Source organism: Thunnus albacares, chromosome 9 (genome assembly GCF_914725855.1).
Source record: "Thunnus albacares chromosome 9, fThuAlb1.1, whole genome shotgun sequence".
Taxonomy (NCBI): Eukaryota; Metazoa; Chordata; class Actinopteri; order Scombriformes; family Scombridae; genus Thunnus; species Thunnus albacares.
The window spans coordinates 1,064,229-1,083,170 of record NC_058114.1 but is presented as its reverse complement, the minus strand read 5'-3'; the positions used below and the strand labels follow the sequence as shown (position 1 = coordinate 1,083,170).

General features: G+C 38.1%; 1 protein-coding gene across 4 annotated transcripts; it reads right to left on the bottom strand.

Moving 5' to 3' along the window:
• Nucleotides 1-782: 782 nt before the first annotated feature.
• LOC122989376 (NACHT, LRR and PYD domains-containing protein 12-like) lies at nt 783-18,174 on the bottom strand. 4 transcript variants are annotated; one of them, XM_044362220.1, is made up of 11 exons: nt 17,946-18,174; nt 17,555-17,620; nt 14,607-14,886; nt 11,665-13,483; nt 7,289-7,462; nt 6,265-6,438; nt 4,934-5,107; nt 4,397-4,579; nt 3,584-3,757; nt 2,621-2,794; nt 783-1,704 (listed from the first exon to the last, which is right to left on the bottom strand). In XM_044362220.1, the coding sequence occupies exons 3-11, from the start codon at nt 14,875-14,877 to the stop codon at nt 1,695-1,697; spliced, it is 3,153 nt and encodes a 1,050-aa protein (XP_044218155.1). In that variant the 5' UTR covers nt 14,878-14,886; nt 17,555-17,620; nt 17,946-18,174; the 3' UTR covers nt 783-1,694. The 4 variants fall into 4 exon arrangements, with proteins under 4 accessions (XP_044218155.1, XP_044218153.1, XP_044218154.1 ...); XM_044362218.1 differs by having other exon boundaries at nt 14,535-14,886; nt 17,946-18,173; XM_044362219.1 differs by lacking the exon at nt 17,555-17,620 and having other exon boundaries at nt 14,535-14,886; nt 17,946-18,173.
• Between the last annotated feature and the right edge of the window lie 768 nt (nt 18,175-18,942).

The window sequence follows — 18,942 nt, the reverse complement described above, 5'->3', positions numbered from 1 at the left end:
TTGGACGAGCTGTTGATATGATCATCAAAACTTAGACTGGAATCAAAAAATACAAAGTTTTTCACCACAGGCTTGATGTTGTTATCAAGAGAACCAAGATATGACTTGACCTGTGCATGCAGGTTTTCTGGACCAAAGACAAATTCTTTCAGAATTTAACCTAATGAAATTTGTGGACATCCAATTTGTCACATCTGAGCCTGTATTTATTAAGCATCTCAGAGCAGGAAATCACTCCAAACTGGCCAAAAATAATCAGAGTGATGCATGGTCTTGGTCTTACTTTCAGGGGAAAAAGCGTTTTATCAACTCTCCAAACTTGGTAAATGATTCCTATCTCTGCCGATATTTCGGAGCTGCAGATGGAGTTCAGGCAGAAATATTCCCTGGGAGGAGAGATGTTTTGGGAACCCTTGATGACACTGAGCTTATTAAAAGATTGTTTGGACTAAAACAGAATCATTTGTGAGACTGACTTTGTGTGTGATGCAGGGGAGAACACATGATGTTTCTACAGAACATCATTTAAATAAACACAGAATGTCCTCTCAATGTTACACTTTATCATAACAGGGAAAATGCAGCTGTGCAACAGTGACAATTCTGTCAGAACCGACAGTGATGGAAGTCATGAATCAAACTTTGATCTGGCTTAATATACGTTGTAAAGATAATGAGCATGACGAGGGTCCTCAGTTACAGCCCACTAAAACTTTTATTTGAAAATAATCATGTCAGCTGCATAATGAAGGATATCTCAACTTCATTACAACAGCTCAAATATTTTATAGGCTTATTTTTTATTTAGGCTACTTCAAACAACAGCAGAGCTACAGCCTGATATTTGAGAGAGGAGGATGCACCTTAACAATATATGTTTCTATTGTTACAATGTATTTACCTTCATGTAGAGGACAGAAGTTAACTTGGGGTGTAGTTGAAAGAGGAATTGGACAGTGGAAGAGATGATGTTCTTCATGGAGAGGGTTTGCAACATGTGTCTGTGCAATATGTGCAAGATGCAGCACTATTACAGGCTGTGAAACCATGTGGCTGAACCAAGATCATTTCACACAGCTGAGTGAAATGACCTCTTATCTTAATTAACATATAGGCTACATTTATTTCTTAGGCTTTCTTTACAGTTTGTAAATATCATCTTGAATGATCATCTGAATTCTGGCATCATAGGTTTGTTACATAACCTTGGTAAATTACCTACCTATACACATAATATACCAAATTACCACTGTTTAATATTTCCAGCTGAGACTGTGAGGAAACTACAACACCTCATTATTATTTCTATTTTGCTGCTCTGACTGTGGTAAAACAACAACTCCCTCTCTCCCAGGAGTAATCCTTCTCCTGTAATCCATCCTGCTGAGAGTAAAAAGTAAATTCTCTTCTGCTTCATTAATTAGTTTTAGTCCTTGTTAACTCAGTGTGATTCTGAGGCACTTGATAAATATAGGCCCAGGGTCAGAGTCAGATTTATAACACCTGTGTTTTTTTAAATCTTTTTAGCATCAAACAGCTTATGTATATCAAATCTATAAAGTGGTCAGTTAAGAGACTTAAGTGAAGATGACAAAATCCAGATCCAGACTCCGGTCCAGATGGATCATCAGGATACAGTTGATCCTCTCTCAACACACACTCTTGGATGTTCACTCACACTCTTACAGATATCATCAATTCCAGCTGATGAGAGAAGAAGAAACAACAGAGGTCATAAATCAGTGTTTACTGAGACTCACTTCATCAGCTGTCAGTCAGTGATGCAGTACATCCAGTATAAAGAGCAGTAGGGACTTCAGTCCTGTTCAGACCAGAAGTGGAGCAGCTGTGCAGCGTAGCCTGCTTGCTTTCAGCTCTCATGTTAATGTGTTGGAGTGAACACACGGAGTTCCATGCTCACAGGCCTGCAGAAACTTTTGATATCAAGTATGTTTACTTTGCAGATTTCACTTAAGTACACAGAGGAAATAAACTGTTGAGAGTCATGAACACATCATTACTGAAGAAACAGAGACATTCACTCATCAGTTTACTGATGGACTTATTGTTGATACATGTGAACTGTTATAAAAGTTTAAAAGCTACAGAGTCTCTGTAAGATTTGGTTACTAAACTTTATAATGGTTCTGTGAAATCAGAGCCAGTGATTTGCAGGCTTCAGTCAGACTGATCTTAGAGCTCTGACAAAGATGAATTGATCAATTCTTTAATGTTGAAATGAGAGAACAAACAATTTCAGATCAGAATTGATGGTACGACAGTTTGATGATGAGGACCACTCTCTATACATCTTGTAAGGCTGTGAGCTGTAATCCAGCTTTATTTCCTCCAGACATGAACAAAACAACAACAGTCGTCATCACATCAACTCAAACACATGATCACAACAAGCTTCTGGCTGATCTGATTGGCTGACTGTTCTCTCTCTCTCACTGTCTTCCTGTCATATCCTGAAGCCTGTCACCATTCTCCTCTCACAGCTTGAAGAAAGCAGACACTGAGAAGGTTGGAGGAAATACTGGATCTTTGCTTTGATACTAACTGTGTTTAATACAATACTGCTGAAACCAGCACAGACTGACTCCAAATCTCTACTGACCTCAGAGTCTCCAGTTTACATTGTGGACTCTCCTTAAGATCCAACAGCAGCCTCACATCTGAATCTTGCAGATCGTTGAGACTCAGATCCAGCTTTCTCAGATGGGAGGGGTTGGACATCAGAGCTGAGGCCAGAGAAGCACAGCTGATCTCTGACAAACTGCAGACCCTCACTCTGAAAAAAGTATAGATAATGTCACTTTAGAAGACAAAGTTCCCGCTTGAAATCATTCAATGTTTCATAATCTGTTCAGAGATTAGAATGGAGAAGTTTAGCAAATGGAAACTCCAAACACCTGAACCCAACTCTCATTAATATTAATGACAACATACTACTAGTGCAATAAAGACGTAGTGACTTCACCTCTTAAACTCTGCAGCTCCACCAGTGACTCCATCTATACAAACTCATGTTGTTTCAGTCAAATACAAGTAAAAAACCCTCAGAAATATATTTCAGAATCAACTTAAGATCCCAACGTTGACAAAGATTCCAAATATGTCAGGATGGATTTTTGGAAAATAGGAGAAAATGGATGTTCAATATATCTACAATATTTACATTTAATGGAATGGTGTCGCCATAAAAAAATCCGGCATCTTGTGTTTAAATATTTCTATCAGTATAGACACTGCACAGCTTCATAAAAGTCTTAAAAGTGTTGTTACAAGGAAATACTGGATATCAGAGTTTTTTGGTTTAACTTCAAAGAATGAAATTTAAAGTGAAGGTGAAATTTCATGTAAAAATCAAGAGTTTCAGAGGTCATATGAAGTTTTTAAATGCAGCTCAACTTTGTTCTGACAAAGTCAATGGACTAAACCACTAAGGAAGAAAATATACTGTACCATTAAGATACTCAGTGTGGATTAGCATAATATTAGCTTTATGTCTGCAGTTTAGTGTCACCACAATTTACACATCATATTAATCTCAGCACAGAAGTAAAAAATGTTTTCTGACCCCAGAGTCTTCAGTCTACAGTGTGGACTCTCAAGAAAATCACACAGCAGCTTCAGTCCTGAATCTCTCAGCTCATTGTGACTCAGCTCCAGCATTCTCAGATGGGAGGGGTTGGACTTCAAAGCAGAGGCCAGAGATGAACAGCTGCTCTCTGTTAAACTGCAGCCAATCAATCTGAATAAAGATTAAATGATATAGATAAATATCCTTTTATAATCCAACCAGATGTGTTCTGGTTGTAAATCTGTAGTGAAACATCACTATGTCCTAATCAATGAGCTTTTCACTAAAATGAGCAGTGACTTTGTCATTGTGTTACTGTGTCATAATGTCACCACAACATTCAGATACATTCATGTCAGCGCGGATTCACAAGAAATATTACATTCATACTTTAAACTTGCATTGATCTCTCTGTATCCCTCTGTGTGCATGTTCTGAAGGATCAGTATCAATAATCAGACATTCAGTAAAACATGTTAAAGAATATAATAAAGAAATGTTTCTCCTTCTGCAGGTAAACTTGATTAATGAAAAACAGATATTAGTTGAGAGGATCTTCTATATACAGATGTGACTCTACTAAAAATTATAAACATAAATTTACTTTAACAACTAACAGTCGACACTTTCTACTGTTTCTTTAGGAATCAGTAATACTTTATAACTACAGACTAAACTTTCTACAGTAAAAACAATTCAATATGGAAAAAAGAAAATTAACTTCATGGATGAAAGTTATGTATGTACATAAATTAGGTTCAATTGTTAAACATTAAGACCAATATAGTAACAGACACTCAGTGAACTGACATTAAAGTCTCAAGTTTACAGTGTGGACTCTCCAGAAAACCACACAGCAGCTTTACAGCAGCCATTTCTGAATCCTGCAGCTCATTGTCACTCAGATCCAGCTTTCTCAGATGGGAGGGGTTGGATTTCAGAGCTGAGACCAGAGAAGCAATGTTGATCTCTGACAAACTGCAGCGCCACAATCTGAATAAAGAATAAATGATGTAGATTAAAATACATTTATAATCCAAACCGATTTGTTCAGGTTTTAAATGTGTAGTTCGATATTACTATGTCCTAATCAATGAGCTTTTCACTAAAATAAGCAGAATGACTGTGTCATTGTTTTATTGTGGATCATTGGCTCTGTTGATATTGTGGATTTCTTTAAGAATCAGGCATCTTTTAAAAGTAAAGACTAAACTTTGTACAGTGAAAACAATATCATACGGAAAACAGAAAATTAACTTCATGGTTGTAAGTTATGTATGTACATAAATTAGGTTCAGTTGTTAAACATTCAGATCAACAATAGTAACAGACAGTCAGTGAACTGACCCCAGAGACTCCAGTCTACAGTGTGGACTCTCCAGAAAATCACACAGCAGCTTCACTACTGAATTCTGCAGGTCGTTGAGACTCAGATTCAGCTCTCTCAGATGGGAGGGGTTGGATTTTAGAGCCGAGACCAGAGAATCACAGCTGATCTCTGACAAACTGCAGCCCCTCAATCTGAATAAAAAATGCATGATGTAGATTAAGATCCATTTTAGTCCAATCAGATGTGTTCAGGTTTTAAATGTGTAGTTCCACATTACCATGTCCTCATCACTGAGCTTTTTCCTAAAATGCTCACTGTCACTGTTAATTTAAATCATCACAATGTCAGCCTTCTACAGACATCATCCAAATGTCACCACAACATTCAGACAGCTATTCATAGCAACACTGATTCATAAAAAATATTTTAAACACCTGCATTGATCTATCTGTGTCCCTGTGCCCCTGTGTGTGTGTGTGTGTCTTTCTCTTGCATTAGTGTGACACCTCTTCCTAACAAACAGCAAGCAAACAAACTCTACCAGATTGAGTATATATATATATATATATATATATATACACACACATCTGTGTTCTATTGGCACAGAGGAAGAGAAGCCGTAGGCTGTCAGTTTCTTGTTGTCAATATCCATTAGACAGTCATCCACTATCTGCATCAGTGCTGTTCATATTGTAAATGCTACTATATTTCAGTGCACTCAGTAGGAACCGATATAGCTTTTGAGCATAGAATAGCTGTATTAGTGAAAATATGGTCAATGCATGAAGTTGTCAGTTTTGTTAGTATGGATTCTGGTTGGATGATTGACTAGATGTGACAGATTACACGCATCGGTTACAGCCCTTAACTTTTTCTTAAGTGAGCAGGTTAAAGAAAACCAATCAATATTCAGGTCACTCAACAGATATATTCCATTATTGCTATCCGAGACCTTGTCCAGCATCTCACATGTTATTACAAAGAGTTAGCGTTAGATGGTCTATAGCAGCATCCTATTAAAATAGATTTTAAATGAGGCAAATGTACTTGTATCCATAAAGCTTTGATGTCCTTCATCATAAAGTCCTTCCTTTGCTTCACAGGAATATGATAATTTACTTTAACAATTATTATTGTTATTATTGTTAAAACTAACAGTAGAGATTTTCTACAATTTCTTTAAGAATCGGTCATTTTTTAGACCTATAGACTAAACTCTGTAGAGTAAAAAAATAAATATGTAAAAATTAAAATTAACTTTATGGATGTAAGTTATGTATGTACATAAATTAGGTTCAATTGTTAAACATTAAGATTGACAGTAGTAACAGACAGTTAGTGAACTGACCCCAGAGTCTCCAGTCTACATTGTGGATTCTTCAGGAAATCACACATCCGGTCCATTTCTGAATCCTGCAGATCATTTTCTCTCAGATCCAGCTCTCTCAGATGGGAGGGGTTGGACACCAGAGCTGAGGCCAGAAAATCACAGCTGGTCTCTGACAAACTGCAGCGACACAATCTGAATAAAGAACAAATTATGCAGATAAATATCCATTTATAATCCACTGTGTTCATGTTTTAAATATGTAGTTCAACATTACTATGTCCTCATCAATAAACTTTTCACTAAAATGAGCAGAGTGACTTTATCATTGTGTTATTGTGGATCATCATGTCAGCGTTCTACAGACATCATCCAAATGTCACCACAACATCAGATCAACATCAGACACATATTAATGTCAACACTGATTCATAAAATGCCGCTGAACTCAAAGTCAAGTATGTAATTAGAGGATCAGTATGAAATCAGAGACGTTGAACTTAAAATCTGTTCATTATGTATTGCATGACCTCCTTCTTCCTGTATTTGGTAGTTTAGTAAGTATGTGTAATTAAAATATGCTATTGTTGGCAGTAATCATTCCCTCTGTCCATATTGACTGAAGTGGTCTCTTCCAAACACAGCTACACTGTAGGAAATGAGTTCATAAGTTCAGCTGAAGCTAATATTAGGCTTTGACAGTCTGATAAAAATCCGTTTGATTTGTCTAACTCAAAGTTACAGACTATTTAGTATAAAATTCCCTTTTTGAGTTACGATCCTTCCACTGCTGCGCAGCAAGGAAACACTGAAGCAACACAAAGACACTTTTTTATATGTATAACTCAGACTGCTGAGGTTTCATATTAGTTTTAACTTTGGAAGTCACTTTTACCCAGAAAAAAATTAATTCTGAATTCTTGAAAAAAAATTAAATTCTACAGATTTGTGCTCAGGCAAATCACAAAAATAATTGAAACTTCAGTGAGGGATTTGAATTGAATATATAGAAAACAACTACCAAAGCTACAGCCAGTGAACTGACCTTAGAGTCTCCAGTCTACAGTTTGGACTCTCCAGTCCAGCACACAGAAGCTCCACTGCTGAATCCTGCAGCTCGTTGTCACTTAAGTCCAGCTCTCTCAGATGGGAGGGGTTGGACTTCAGGGCTGAGGCCACAACTTCACAGTGAGTCTCTGAGAGTCCACAGTCAGAGAGTCTGTCATGACACATATATTACAACATATGTTATCATGAAAGAGGACACTTTATATTTATTTCATGCATTTGATGGCAAAACTGTTTGACATTCCCTATTTTGACCAACATTTGCTCTTTACATGAGTGGTTCAGCTAATCTTTTCTCTTTTCTAATTTTTTTTTCTGGGGCATTTTATTCCTTTAATGGGAAGCAACATCCATCCATCCATCCATCCTCTGCTGCCATTATTCGGGACTGGGTCACAATGGCATCAGACTGAGTAAGGAAACCCAGACATCCTTCTCACTGGCAACACCCTCCAACTCCTCCTGGGGGATCTCAAGGCATTCTTAGGCCAGGAGATGTATATGATCCCTCTAGCATTTTCTGGGTCTGCACCGGGTCTCCTACCAGTTGGACATGCCTGGAACACCTCCAGAAAGAGGCGTCTAGGAGGCATCCTAACTAGGTGCCCAAACCACCTCAGCTGGCTACATTCGATGAGAAGGAGCAACAATTGAGAGATAACAGGAAGCAAGAGGAGAGACAGGTAATGCCATGCAACAAAACTCCACCACAATGAAATGTATTGATTTGATGTATATAATCTTAATGTTGTTTTGGTCATTTATTTCTGGTTTTTGTGCAGGATTGTCATGGGCTCGCTTTCAAGGAGGGACCAATGATGGCTCAGATGACGAGAAAACTTCAGTGTGGTGATTTTTTATTCATATCAAGTTCCCAAACAAGAGTGACGGAGTGGCAAAAATATTTACAGTGCAGAGGTGGAAAAACCAACAACAACAGAAAAAATATTTACAAGACAGGTTTCACTGGACTTACACTGGCAGCTAGTCACCCACATAGCTACTCGGCCAAGAACCAAAAACCAACAACCCTAAAGGAGCACAGCTCCCTTTATATACTCCTAGCCCCTCCCCCAGGCAAACCAATTAACAAATTATAGCGTCCTAAGGTCAAATTTAGCAACACAACAAACATAAATTCAGAAATCAATGATACACTTCACATAAAGGAAAAATGGCACTAATCGCCCTCCATACAGCTGTGGCCAAATACCCCCAAACCAGAATAAATCATAAAATATCAGTCCATTCAATGTTAATGGTATAGTCTATAGTCACATGACCCTCTTAAGCGTGCCACCAAGTGCTATTTATGGTGTGTCCAGGAAGTGCCTTGGTTTGGCCCGTGCCCTGAGGCAATGGCAGCAGGTAAGTGTGTATGTGTGTGTGTCGCATCAGCGCCGAGTGTGCACCCTTGAACGCCTAGCGGGAAGAAAAGAGTCCGGGCAGTGGGGAAAAGTTTGTGGAAGTGCAGGACCGCGGGACACAAGTGCAGGCCTGCAAGAAACAGTTTAACCGAAGCATAGCCCTGCAGGAACAGTGGGAGCACTGCACGCTGTGCGCTCCCGGCACCGGCGCTCTCTCTCCGACTGAGAGAGAGAGAAACGCACGCCAGTTAGGGAATGACGGAGTGTTCACCAGCACCCCGTCACAAGGATACTTTTTGAGTACTTGAAGAGGCATGCCGTCTTAAACATGGCTTCTCATTGTGATCCAATTGCTGTCATCCATCTGCATTCACTCAGTAATCAGGATGGAGTGACACCAACTGCCAAGTTTATAAAATGTTTGTTTGTTGTTTGTTCACCCTTGTACCCTGATGAAGACCTTAATGGTTGAAACCGGTCACTTTTTTATTGTAAGGCTTTTTAACTTAATCCAAGAGTTTTTCATTCCTGCGCTACATGAGTGCCTGAAGTTTGTTTTTTTTCTTCAATGTGATGACCCTTATCTTCAAGAGCACTTGCGTTTTTCTTGAGTTTTATATGATCAAGACAGTCCTTGAGCACACCACTACCTCTTTTTCACAAAGCTCCACCACAATTGAACTGTGGATATTGCGGTTATATGGCATGCATCTTAACCAGTAGGCTACTGGAGCACTCCTAGTTCATCTAATCATATCTCACTGTGCTTGAATGAAACAATAATTCTCTTCACTTTCTCTTATATCTGCAGACTTTTAATCTTTGTTTTGCTTTAACCTTACAGATGAAGGGAGAGAAAATTGAGTTACATTGATGCTTCCATATTGTGCACAGTCTGTCTGTGTGATCTGATCCCATGTCTGTCTCCACAAAGTTAGCATGAGAACATCTTGATTAGAAAACCATTCTATTGTCCACTGTTTTTAATTTGACTCCAGGATATTTTTACTCAGTTCAACTCAGTGAACAGTTACCATTGAGAAAGGTAAACTCTCTTTGCTACCTGCTGCTGTCAGGTTCACATCCATAAGCAGGACAATTTAGTGACTGTTGACAAGCACAAATAAAACAAATGGCTTGACAATATTAGACCTGCGCATAATTAAATATTCATGTAGATAACTATATAGATGTGCATGACAGATGACTGCATGACATTTGTCAACTTTTTTTTCTTAGAATCTCAAACTGATTCAGCACACAAACACAATTAACAAACCAATAAGGTTGAATTATTTTCAACATGATGTCATCAGAAAAATGTTACAGGGTATCAGCATTAAAAATATAACATTGACCTTTAATGTGTATAAGAGCTCTTTAAACAGTCTGAATTCTACCATTCTGTTCTTCTGCTCTGCTCTCTATATTCATCAGTCCTCGGTGCATTCCTGCTACTACTCCTCTCTACACCAACAACAGAGAAAACACCTGAGTGTTTCTTCCTGTGACAAACAGATAATAATAAAGACTTAAAAACATGACTATGTAACACGACTTTAAAATGAAAGTTGAGGCTGCATTGCTCGGTTCAACACATTCAGGGGTTTTGTTTCGTATAGCCAGTAGTTTACAGAGGCTAATGTTGGTTAATGTTAGCAAACTTTAGATATTGTTGTATAAGTGACATTACTGTTGTATGATTACAGGCTGTCGTTTACATTTCACTTCATTGAATAAAAATTTTTGCTGACCCTAAAACAGAAGTTTTCTGCAGGTATTTGGTATCTCCATTTCATCTCATATCATGAATTACTTCAATCATGGTTCTGATGATGTAACTGGTGATTAACAACCCCACCTCTTTCACATGAACACACTCGTAGCTGGATAGGAAAACCCAGAGTTGACTGAGCTAGTTAATAAAAAGCTTCATAGTACTGGTTATCTGGACAGCCAGTGTTAGGTTCAGTGAAGCCAGGTAACAATAATATATCCCAGGTATGTTGAACTTGCTTTGTAGTACAGGCCTAAGGTCTTAAATACAGACAGAACTAATGAGGGAAAAGGGAACAGGTGACTAGCCTGGGGAAGAGTACATGAACACAGGAGGGAAACACAGAGCAAACACTTTACTCGCTGAACAGATTTCATAAACAGAAAATAATCTCTCATTATACGTATATATATGAAAGAAGTTTACTGCCCCATAGCCTTGTATGTACACTCCACATAAAAGGACTAAATGCTTCATCTGACTTCAGGTTAAGAGGAAAAATTGTTTGTTGTATGGGTGGACCCTTTCTGCACACTGGATGACAGATCACAAAAGAAAGAAAATATAATATATAATATATAATATATAATATATAATATATATATATATTTATATAATATAATTTTAAGCACTGGAAATCTGTCACAACACAAACACATATGATTCATATCCACCGATTGAAGGAGAGTTCAAATATTTAAAGACACCACTATGAGCCAGCAGGAACTGACTTCTGTTGCTCTACAGAAAAGGTTCAGTTCTGTTCAGTTGATGAACAAGACTGTGGTTTCTGAACCTGGAGTCTGTTTTACGCAGAGACACAGAGAAGGGGAGATGGGCGACGAAGCATAGGGGAGGGTAATGAGGTAATTGCAGTGATCGCAAGGTCTGTGGAAAAGTCTGAGGGTATCTGGTGGAGTAAGGGAGGTCTGGGGAGTAGGAAGAACAAACATGGCCAGGAAGAAGAATGGAGATGGGAGTGTGTGGCTGCAGAGAGGGACTGAGGAGCAGATTGCGACACACCTGAAAAATCAACATTATTTGCACTCACATCATTTGAAACAGCTCAAGAACATCTGAGACTAAATTTAACTGACATATTATTATGGCTATAAACAAGTAGAACACTATTTTAATAATAATAAGAAGAATATTTTTATATCATTTATATTTGAAGAACAATTCAAATATAATCACATCTGGACTTACTGAGCCTTTCTGCAGTTCCTCACAGCTGGGATCAGTCTCCGTCGTCCCTCCTCTGATGTGTTGTACTTCTTCAGGTCAAACTCATCCAGAAGCTCTTCCGACATCTGCAGCATGTAGGACAGAGCTGAGCAGTGGATATCAGAGAGGTATTCTGATCTGTTCTCTGACTTCAGGAACATTTGGATCTTCTGATGTACTGAGTGGTCATCAATTTCCATCAGACAGTGGAAGATGTTGATGCTTCTGTCAGGAGGGACATCCCCAGTGTCCATGTTCTTCAGCCTTTCGATGGCTCTCTGGATGATTTCTGGACTGTTCTCTGTCTGACCCAGCAGGCCTTCTAAGAGAATCTGGTTGGACTCCAGAGAGAGGCCATGGAGGAAGCGAACAAACAGGTCCAGGTGGCCATTTTTACTGTTGAGAGATTTCTGCACAGCTCCCATCAGGAAGTTATCCAGAGATGAGTAATGGTTATCATGTCTGTCATCATCATCATCTTCATCGTCCACATCATCCAGGAAGTCATCCAATACCTCTGTGTTCCTGCTGGTGTAACAGTGGTACATGTAGACTGCAGCCAGAAACTCCTGAACGCTCAAATGAACAAAACAGTAGAGTGTTTTCTTGTAGATCCCATGTTCTTTTTTGAAGATCTTTGTACAAACTCCTGACAACACTGAGGCTTCTGTGACATCAAGACCACACTGCTCCAGGTCTTTTTGGTAGAACATGATGTTTCCTTTTTTCAGATGTTCAAATGCCAGCCTCCCCAGCTTCAGAAGAAGTTCCATGTCAACCTCTGTCAGCTCCTCTAGACTCATCTCATGTCCTTCATCATACTTGTGCTTCTTCTTCTGTGTTTGAACCAGCAGGAAGTGTGAATACATGTCAGTCAGGGTCTTGGGCAGCTCTCCTCTCTGGTCTGTAGTCAACATGTGCTCTAGAACTGCAGAAGTGATCCAGCAGAAGACTGGGATGTGACACATGATGTGGAGGCTCCTGGATGTCTTGATGTGTTTGATGATTCTGCTGGACAGCTCTTCATCACTAAATCTCCTCTTGAAGTACTCCTCCTTCTGGGCATCAGTGAAGCCTCGTACTTCTGTTATCCTATCAACACATGTACGTGGGATCTGATTGGATGCTGCAGGTCGGGACGTTATCCAGACAAGAGCCGAGGGAAGCAGCTTCCCCTCAATGAGGTTTGTCAATAGGATGTTGACTGATGACTTTTGTGTGACATCAGACACGACCTTCCTGTTCTTGAAATTTAATGAAAGTCTGCTTTCATCCAGCCCGTCAAAGATAAACAAAACTTTACAGTCATCAAGCTTCTCTGCTGTGACCTTCTGTAATGTTGGATGGAAATCATGGATTAGCATGAGGAGACTGTACTGCTCATCTTCGATCAAGTTCAGCTCCCTGAATGAAAGCAGAATTACCAGACTGACATCTTGGTTTTCTGTGCCCTCTGCCCAGTCCAGAGTGAACTTCCGCACTGAGAAGGTTTTTCCAATGCCAGCGATACCATTCGTCAGAACAACTTTGATGATGCGTTTCTGTTGGTTGGGTAAGGCTTTAAAGATGTCTTGGCATTTGATTGGAGTGTCATGGTGAGTCTTCATCTTGGAAGCTGTCTCAAGCTGCATCACCTCATGTTGGGTGTTAACATCTTCACTCTTTCCCTCTGTGATGTAGAGCTCAGTGTAGATACTGTTGAGGAGGGTTTCACCTCTTGATTCATCAGGTCCTTCAGTCACATGTTGACATGTCCTCCTCAGACTGATCTTGTGGTCATGTAAAACTTTCTGCAGAACATCTGATGAAAGAGAAAAAATATAGATCTCAACCTCTATCGGTGTGTTTACATGCACTTACATAAGCAGGTTATCCAGAGAAACCAGGTAATCAGGAAATATGTTAACATGCACAGTAGTAACCTGGTTATTGTAAATCTGTGTGTACAAGCAACAAATCAGTGATCAGACCTTATTCTCGAAGCATGCCTTTCTCATTTTATAGATATTTATTTATTTTATTGATATTTTTATTTTATATAGAAGACATGTTAGTCCTGACTTTTTTTCCTGTTTTGCTCTGTGTGTTTGAGTCAGAACTTTTCCTCACAACGTGAATGTATCTGAATTTAACAAACAGTAAAATATTAACTGGTAGAAACCAACTCATTAAAACTTCTAGAGGATACTTTGTGTTAGTTTCAGTTTTGTTAGACTTTAAATAAAGGTTGAATCACTCTGTAATGATCTCTCCTTTCATTTAGCTGCTCCACTTTCCCTATGTACAGTCTTTAATTAAGTAAATGTTTTGTGTATACATGGCAGAGAAATTGACGTTCTCCAGGAGAAATCTACCTGGGGAAATCAGGTACAGTACCAAGTAACCAATAACCGTTACTTTGTAGGACCACCTGTCAGAATTACACTCACCTGGCAAGAGTTTATTCATGTTTACCACAGTTAGACCCACAAAAAATAATTAATAATCCCCCAAATTACCCATGGTAAGAAACCAGACTTCAGGATGTACTAGTATATCACAGAGCTGCCAGTGTCTGTTGATCAGTGGAGGAGATATCGCCAGATTTCCCGTGGGCATCAGTTTGCGTGGTTATGTCTGCGTTGTTGTATGATTATTTAGTCTGACTTTATGTGTATCTGTCCCATTTGAACCCCTGCAATTTAGGCACTATGTGTTAAAAGGTCCATATCTCCCACACAGCTCTTCCTATGTTGACGTAAACCTACTCAAATTAAGAGACTTTAATGTAGTATCAATTATTTTATTTTAAATTGAATGTGCTGAAACACAGAGCCTGAAGAACTAAAATGTGTCACTGTCCAAATACTTACTGTCTGGACTGTTTTTCTTCACAGATCTGCTGACTGGATGTGACGTCATGTTTGTCTCTTCCTGTGACTGACCTTCTGCTCCTGAGCTGATGTTTGACAACTCCGTCACCAGATCATTCCTGTTGATCTTCTTTAAAATGCTCTTGAACACTTCCACAGCTCCAGCAAATTCATATTTCTGCACCATCAGATCCACCACGTCCCGCCTCTCTGCCTCCGACAGCTTACTCTTTTTGATGGGTGGGATGTCGTCCACCTTTTCTTGCTTCAGGTGCCACTTGAAGTCCTTAAATTCATTGTCTATCAAATCATCCAGAATGCTGAGAAGGTCACTCTCTGTCATCTTGGCTCTCTGGTAAAATCAGAGAACACTGATTAGAGAAGAGTTGTTTCTGTTTGTCTCTGACAGTAGAAACTCATTCTGTGTTTCTACTGTATCTGACTGATTTTACAAAAAGCCCAGTTTGGCCACAGTTGTTAAAGTGTAAGAGAAACTCAAGAGGATCTTCATGAAAAACATCTTGCCACAAGTCTACTCAGAAGCTGTTCTGGACCTTTCTATTAGATCGAGTTTTCATATATGTACGTTGTTATCATAGAAATGTACATGTTAAAATTTACATTTTTCTGGCTTAAACTTTGAGAATAAAAGTGTAATCTTAAACAATAGTTGACAAAGCATTCTCACCACAAGTTCCAGTTAGTCTTCTACTTTTACAACTCACCTATTTGTTGTGGTTCAGTGAACTCAGAGGTCTGTACAACGAAGCAAGTTGAACATACCAGGGATATCTTTTTGTTATCTGGCTTCACTGAACCTAACATTGGCCATCCAAATAACCAGTACTATGAAGCTGGTTATCAACCAGCTCAGTCAACTCTGGGTTTTCCTATTGAGCTACAATCGCGTTCAAGTGAAAGGGGTGGGGTTGTTAATTACCATCGACATCATCAGAACCATGAATGAAGTACTTCATGATATGAGATGAAACGGAGATACCAAATACCTGCAGAAGACTTCTGTTTAGGGTCAGCAAAAAGTTTTATTCAATGAAGTGAAATGTAAACGACAGCCTGTAATCATACAACAGTAATGTCACTTATACAACAATATCTAAAGTTTGCTAACATTAACCAACATTAGCCTCTTTAAACTACTGGCCATAAACCCCTAAATGTGTTGAACCGAGCAATGCAGCCTTTTATTTCTCATGAATTCAACTTTTTATTTTAAAGAGGGATGTTGTGTTACATAGTCGTGTTTTTAAGTCTTTCTTATATTCTGTTCATCACAGAAAGAAACTCTCAGGTGTTTTCTCTATTGTTGGTGTAGGGAAGAATAGTAGCAGGAAATGCACTGATGAATAGAGCCTGTAATCATACAACAGAATATTAATATTAATAGATTATTTTTCTGATAAAAGACAATAATTCGATTTCATTTCATTCATTTCACTGGTTCACTTCTTAGCAGGGTTCATCACCATGGTAAGTTCTGCTGAACATCGGCTCACAACCTGTCAACACTCCAACCACTGACCAATCAGATCACTGGGAAAAAAAGAGTCTTCGTTCCTACAGGATCCCACCATGGACAAAAGTCCTGAGTTTACAATAAAGTGACAAGTAAAAAAGGGCAATATATATTTCTATAGGTCAGTGGAAACATTTTATTGTTCCAGACTTTCTATTTCCACTCTAGTTTTAAAACAGAGCTTCTAACAAACAGAGGGATCGTTTACGACACCAATCACAAAATGATGATTTTAGCTGCATTTTAATAGCATAAAATGTATTTTTTCCCCAGAGTGACAGCTGACAGTGTGGATGATTTCACACTCTGATTCCACCACTGCAGCTCAGAATAACATGAGACAACTGTGTGATGAAAACTGGAAATGAAAGCGAAATATTGTCTTTTATCAGAAAAAATAATCCACACACTATTAATTGGCTCACATTATTATAAATTCAACATTTGGGTCAGATAGACTCATCAGTTATTAACTACTTTTCCACTCTTTGCTTCGGTAGCAGAAACCTCTAACATTACTTTTAATTGTTTTTTATGTGACATATTCAGATGGTTTGTTCATCATCCAACCAAATAGCAAAAATCACTCACTCTATACTTAAGTCATATATGATAATTCCTGCATGTATTTTAAGCCGTAGCCTACTTTTAATATGTGGAAATTATTGCTAGTGTTTCTACATCTTGTCATCATGGCACCTCGCAGATAACACTAACAGTCTCCATGCAGTGAGCTATCAATAACTGATTAATGATTAACAGTAAAAAGTCTTTCAACCAGTGAGGAGGAAGTATTCAGGTCCTTTTACTAATGTCAAAGCAACAGTGTAAAATACTCCCTTACAAGGAATAATCTTACATACAAAACCTTAAAATACTATCAGCAAAACATACTTAAAGTCTCAAAAGTCAAAGTACTCATTATGTCAATTATATATTATGGCTGATACATAAACATGTAGCTGATCGTATGGAGATAGTTTGGACTACTTTGTAAATTATTTTCATCTATATAATTCTATTTTTTAAATGATGGTATAATCAAATTTGTAGGTAAAATCCTAATCTGCAAAGTCAGTAGTTACTCCAGCTGTCAGATACATGTAGTGCAGTAGAGAGAACAATATTCAGCTAAGAAATGTACTGGAGTAAAAGTATAAAATAGGAGAAAAATGGTGTCTCAAAATTGCCCTCAGGTAAAGAAAGAAAGAAGAGTTTCCTCTCAACTCAATGAAACATATAAACCATATTTGTCATCATGGCACCTTGCAGATAACTGAATCTGAACTGCAACATTTCCAAAAAATATGTTTTGCACTCTTAAGCTATTCTTTCCCTGCTCACACAGACAGCCAGCTTTAAATTACTGTCTGTCCAGAATGACGACAAAAAGAAATATCTGCAAACATTTTGAAAGTAGTTTCTAAAACATGAAATAACGGATCATGTAAGATGTGAACATTTTCAAAAACAGAGCTGAACTTACTCCACGTATTCCCGTCTTATTTTAAGTCCGTCATTGTAAAGCGACTCTCTCGTTTTGTGATGATGTCTGAAAGAAGAATAATACAGGCAGTAATAACAACTGTTGCAGTGACATTAGTACCACTAACAGTAGCATTAATGCCAGTGGCACTAACAGTGATATAATAGTAACAGTAATACTATCAGCACAAGTAAACCGTTAACCTAACTGTGAACTCTGAACAAAAGACTCAAGATAAACAAGTGTCACACCCAGTATCGAGAGGACAGGAAGTTCTCTTTAAACATTTTTTAAACTCTGCCACCTTGACACAGATCTGCTTCTTGACTCAAATATGAAGCACAAAATAGAATTTTTATCAATTCACGAGTCAAAAGAAAGATTTACTCACTCTGCCTTATATGGCCTGTTTTCCTCCTTTTGCTCTGTCGACTCCCAGCCGACGAGTCTGAAATGAATGATTGCATACCTTGACTTTCAGCGTTTCCTCCCCTCAGAGCTGCTCCTCCCCTCTACGTTTCCTGTACTGCAGTACTGTGGAAGATTTAAAATGCCTGATTAAAAGAAATAGGTGTTTACAGTGTTAATGATTGACTGTAATAACTGTCATAATTGAATAAAACACATTAAAATGACAATTATTGAGATTTTTGAGTTTAAATAAACTCAATTAATTCATTTTCATTGGGACATTAATTTCCATTCCACATTAAAATCAAACCAGAAAACAAAGTGAAGTGTTTAAGGTGTTTCAGTGTTGTCCAGCAGAGGGCAGCAAAGAACTGCCAACACTAAATACAGCACTGCCTTTAGTTTTCATGAGGAGGTACAGGGCAGCTTTGAAAAGGCTAAATAATTGTCATTTTACCATTATTTTTTTCATGTGACATAGTAAATACATACATAATTTTAGGGAGACACATATAACAATGTGTACTGTATTTCAACGTATTTATTTCTTTGTTTTGTTTTCATTTAGATATTTTAAATATTCCATACAGTACTGCAATGTTTAGGAGTCTAATTTAAATCCTTACCTTTAAATCTGAAAAACAGAAAACAGTAATTGTTCTGAGTTAAGATATGATCAGAGTTTACTTCACACACATCTCTTCGGCTTGACTTCCACACTCTATTATTGTCCTCCAGGCAAAGCACATAATACAAAGGTTCGTACCTGCATAACATTCTTGTGCAGCTAAATATTACAGTAATAGTAATACTAATAACAGTCGTAACACTTTCAGTAGCAGTAATAGTAGAAGCACTTTCACTAGCATTATCGGTTAATTGCTATTAATAATTAATTGATGAATTGAATTGAAAAGTAGGTAATGCTTCATAATACAGCCAGTGTTTTACAGTGTAACTTCCCATCATTTACCATG

Bases quoted from the DNA above. Each gene is read 5' to 3' on its own strand.
- LOC122989376 (XM_044362218.1), bottom strand. From the start codon at position 14,877: ATGACAGAGAGTGACCTTCTCAGCATTCTGGATGATTTGATAGACAAT. The intron at 4,580-4,933 runs GTCAGTTCACTG...TTCTTTATTCAG, and splicing joins TGTAGACTGGAGTCTCTGGG to ATTGTGGCGCTGCAGTTTGT. The intron at 3,758-4,396 runs GTCAGTTCACTG...ATCTTTATTCAG, and splicing joins TGTAAACTTGAGACTTTAAT to ATTGATTGGCTGCAGTTTAA.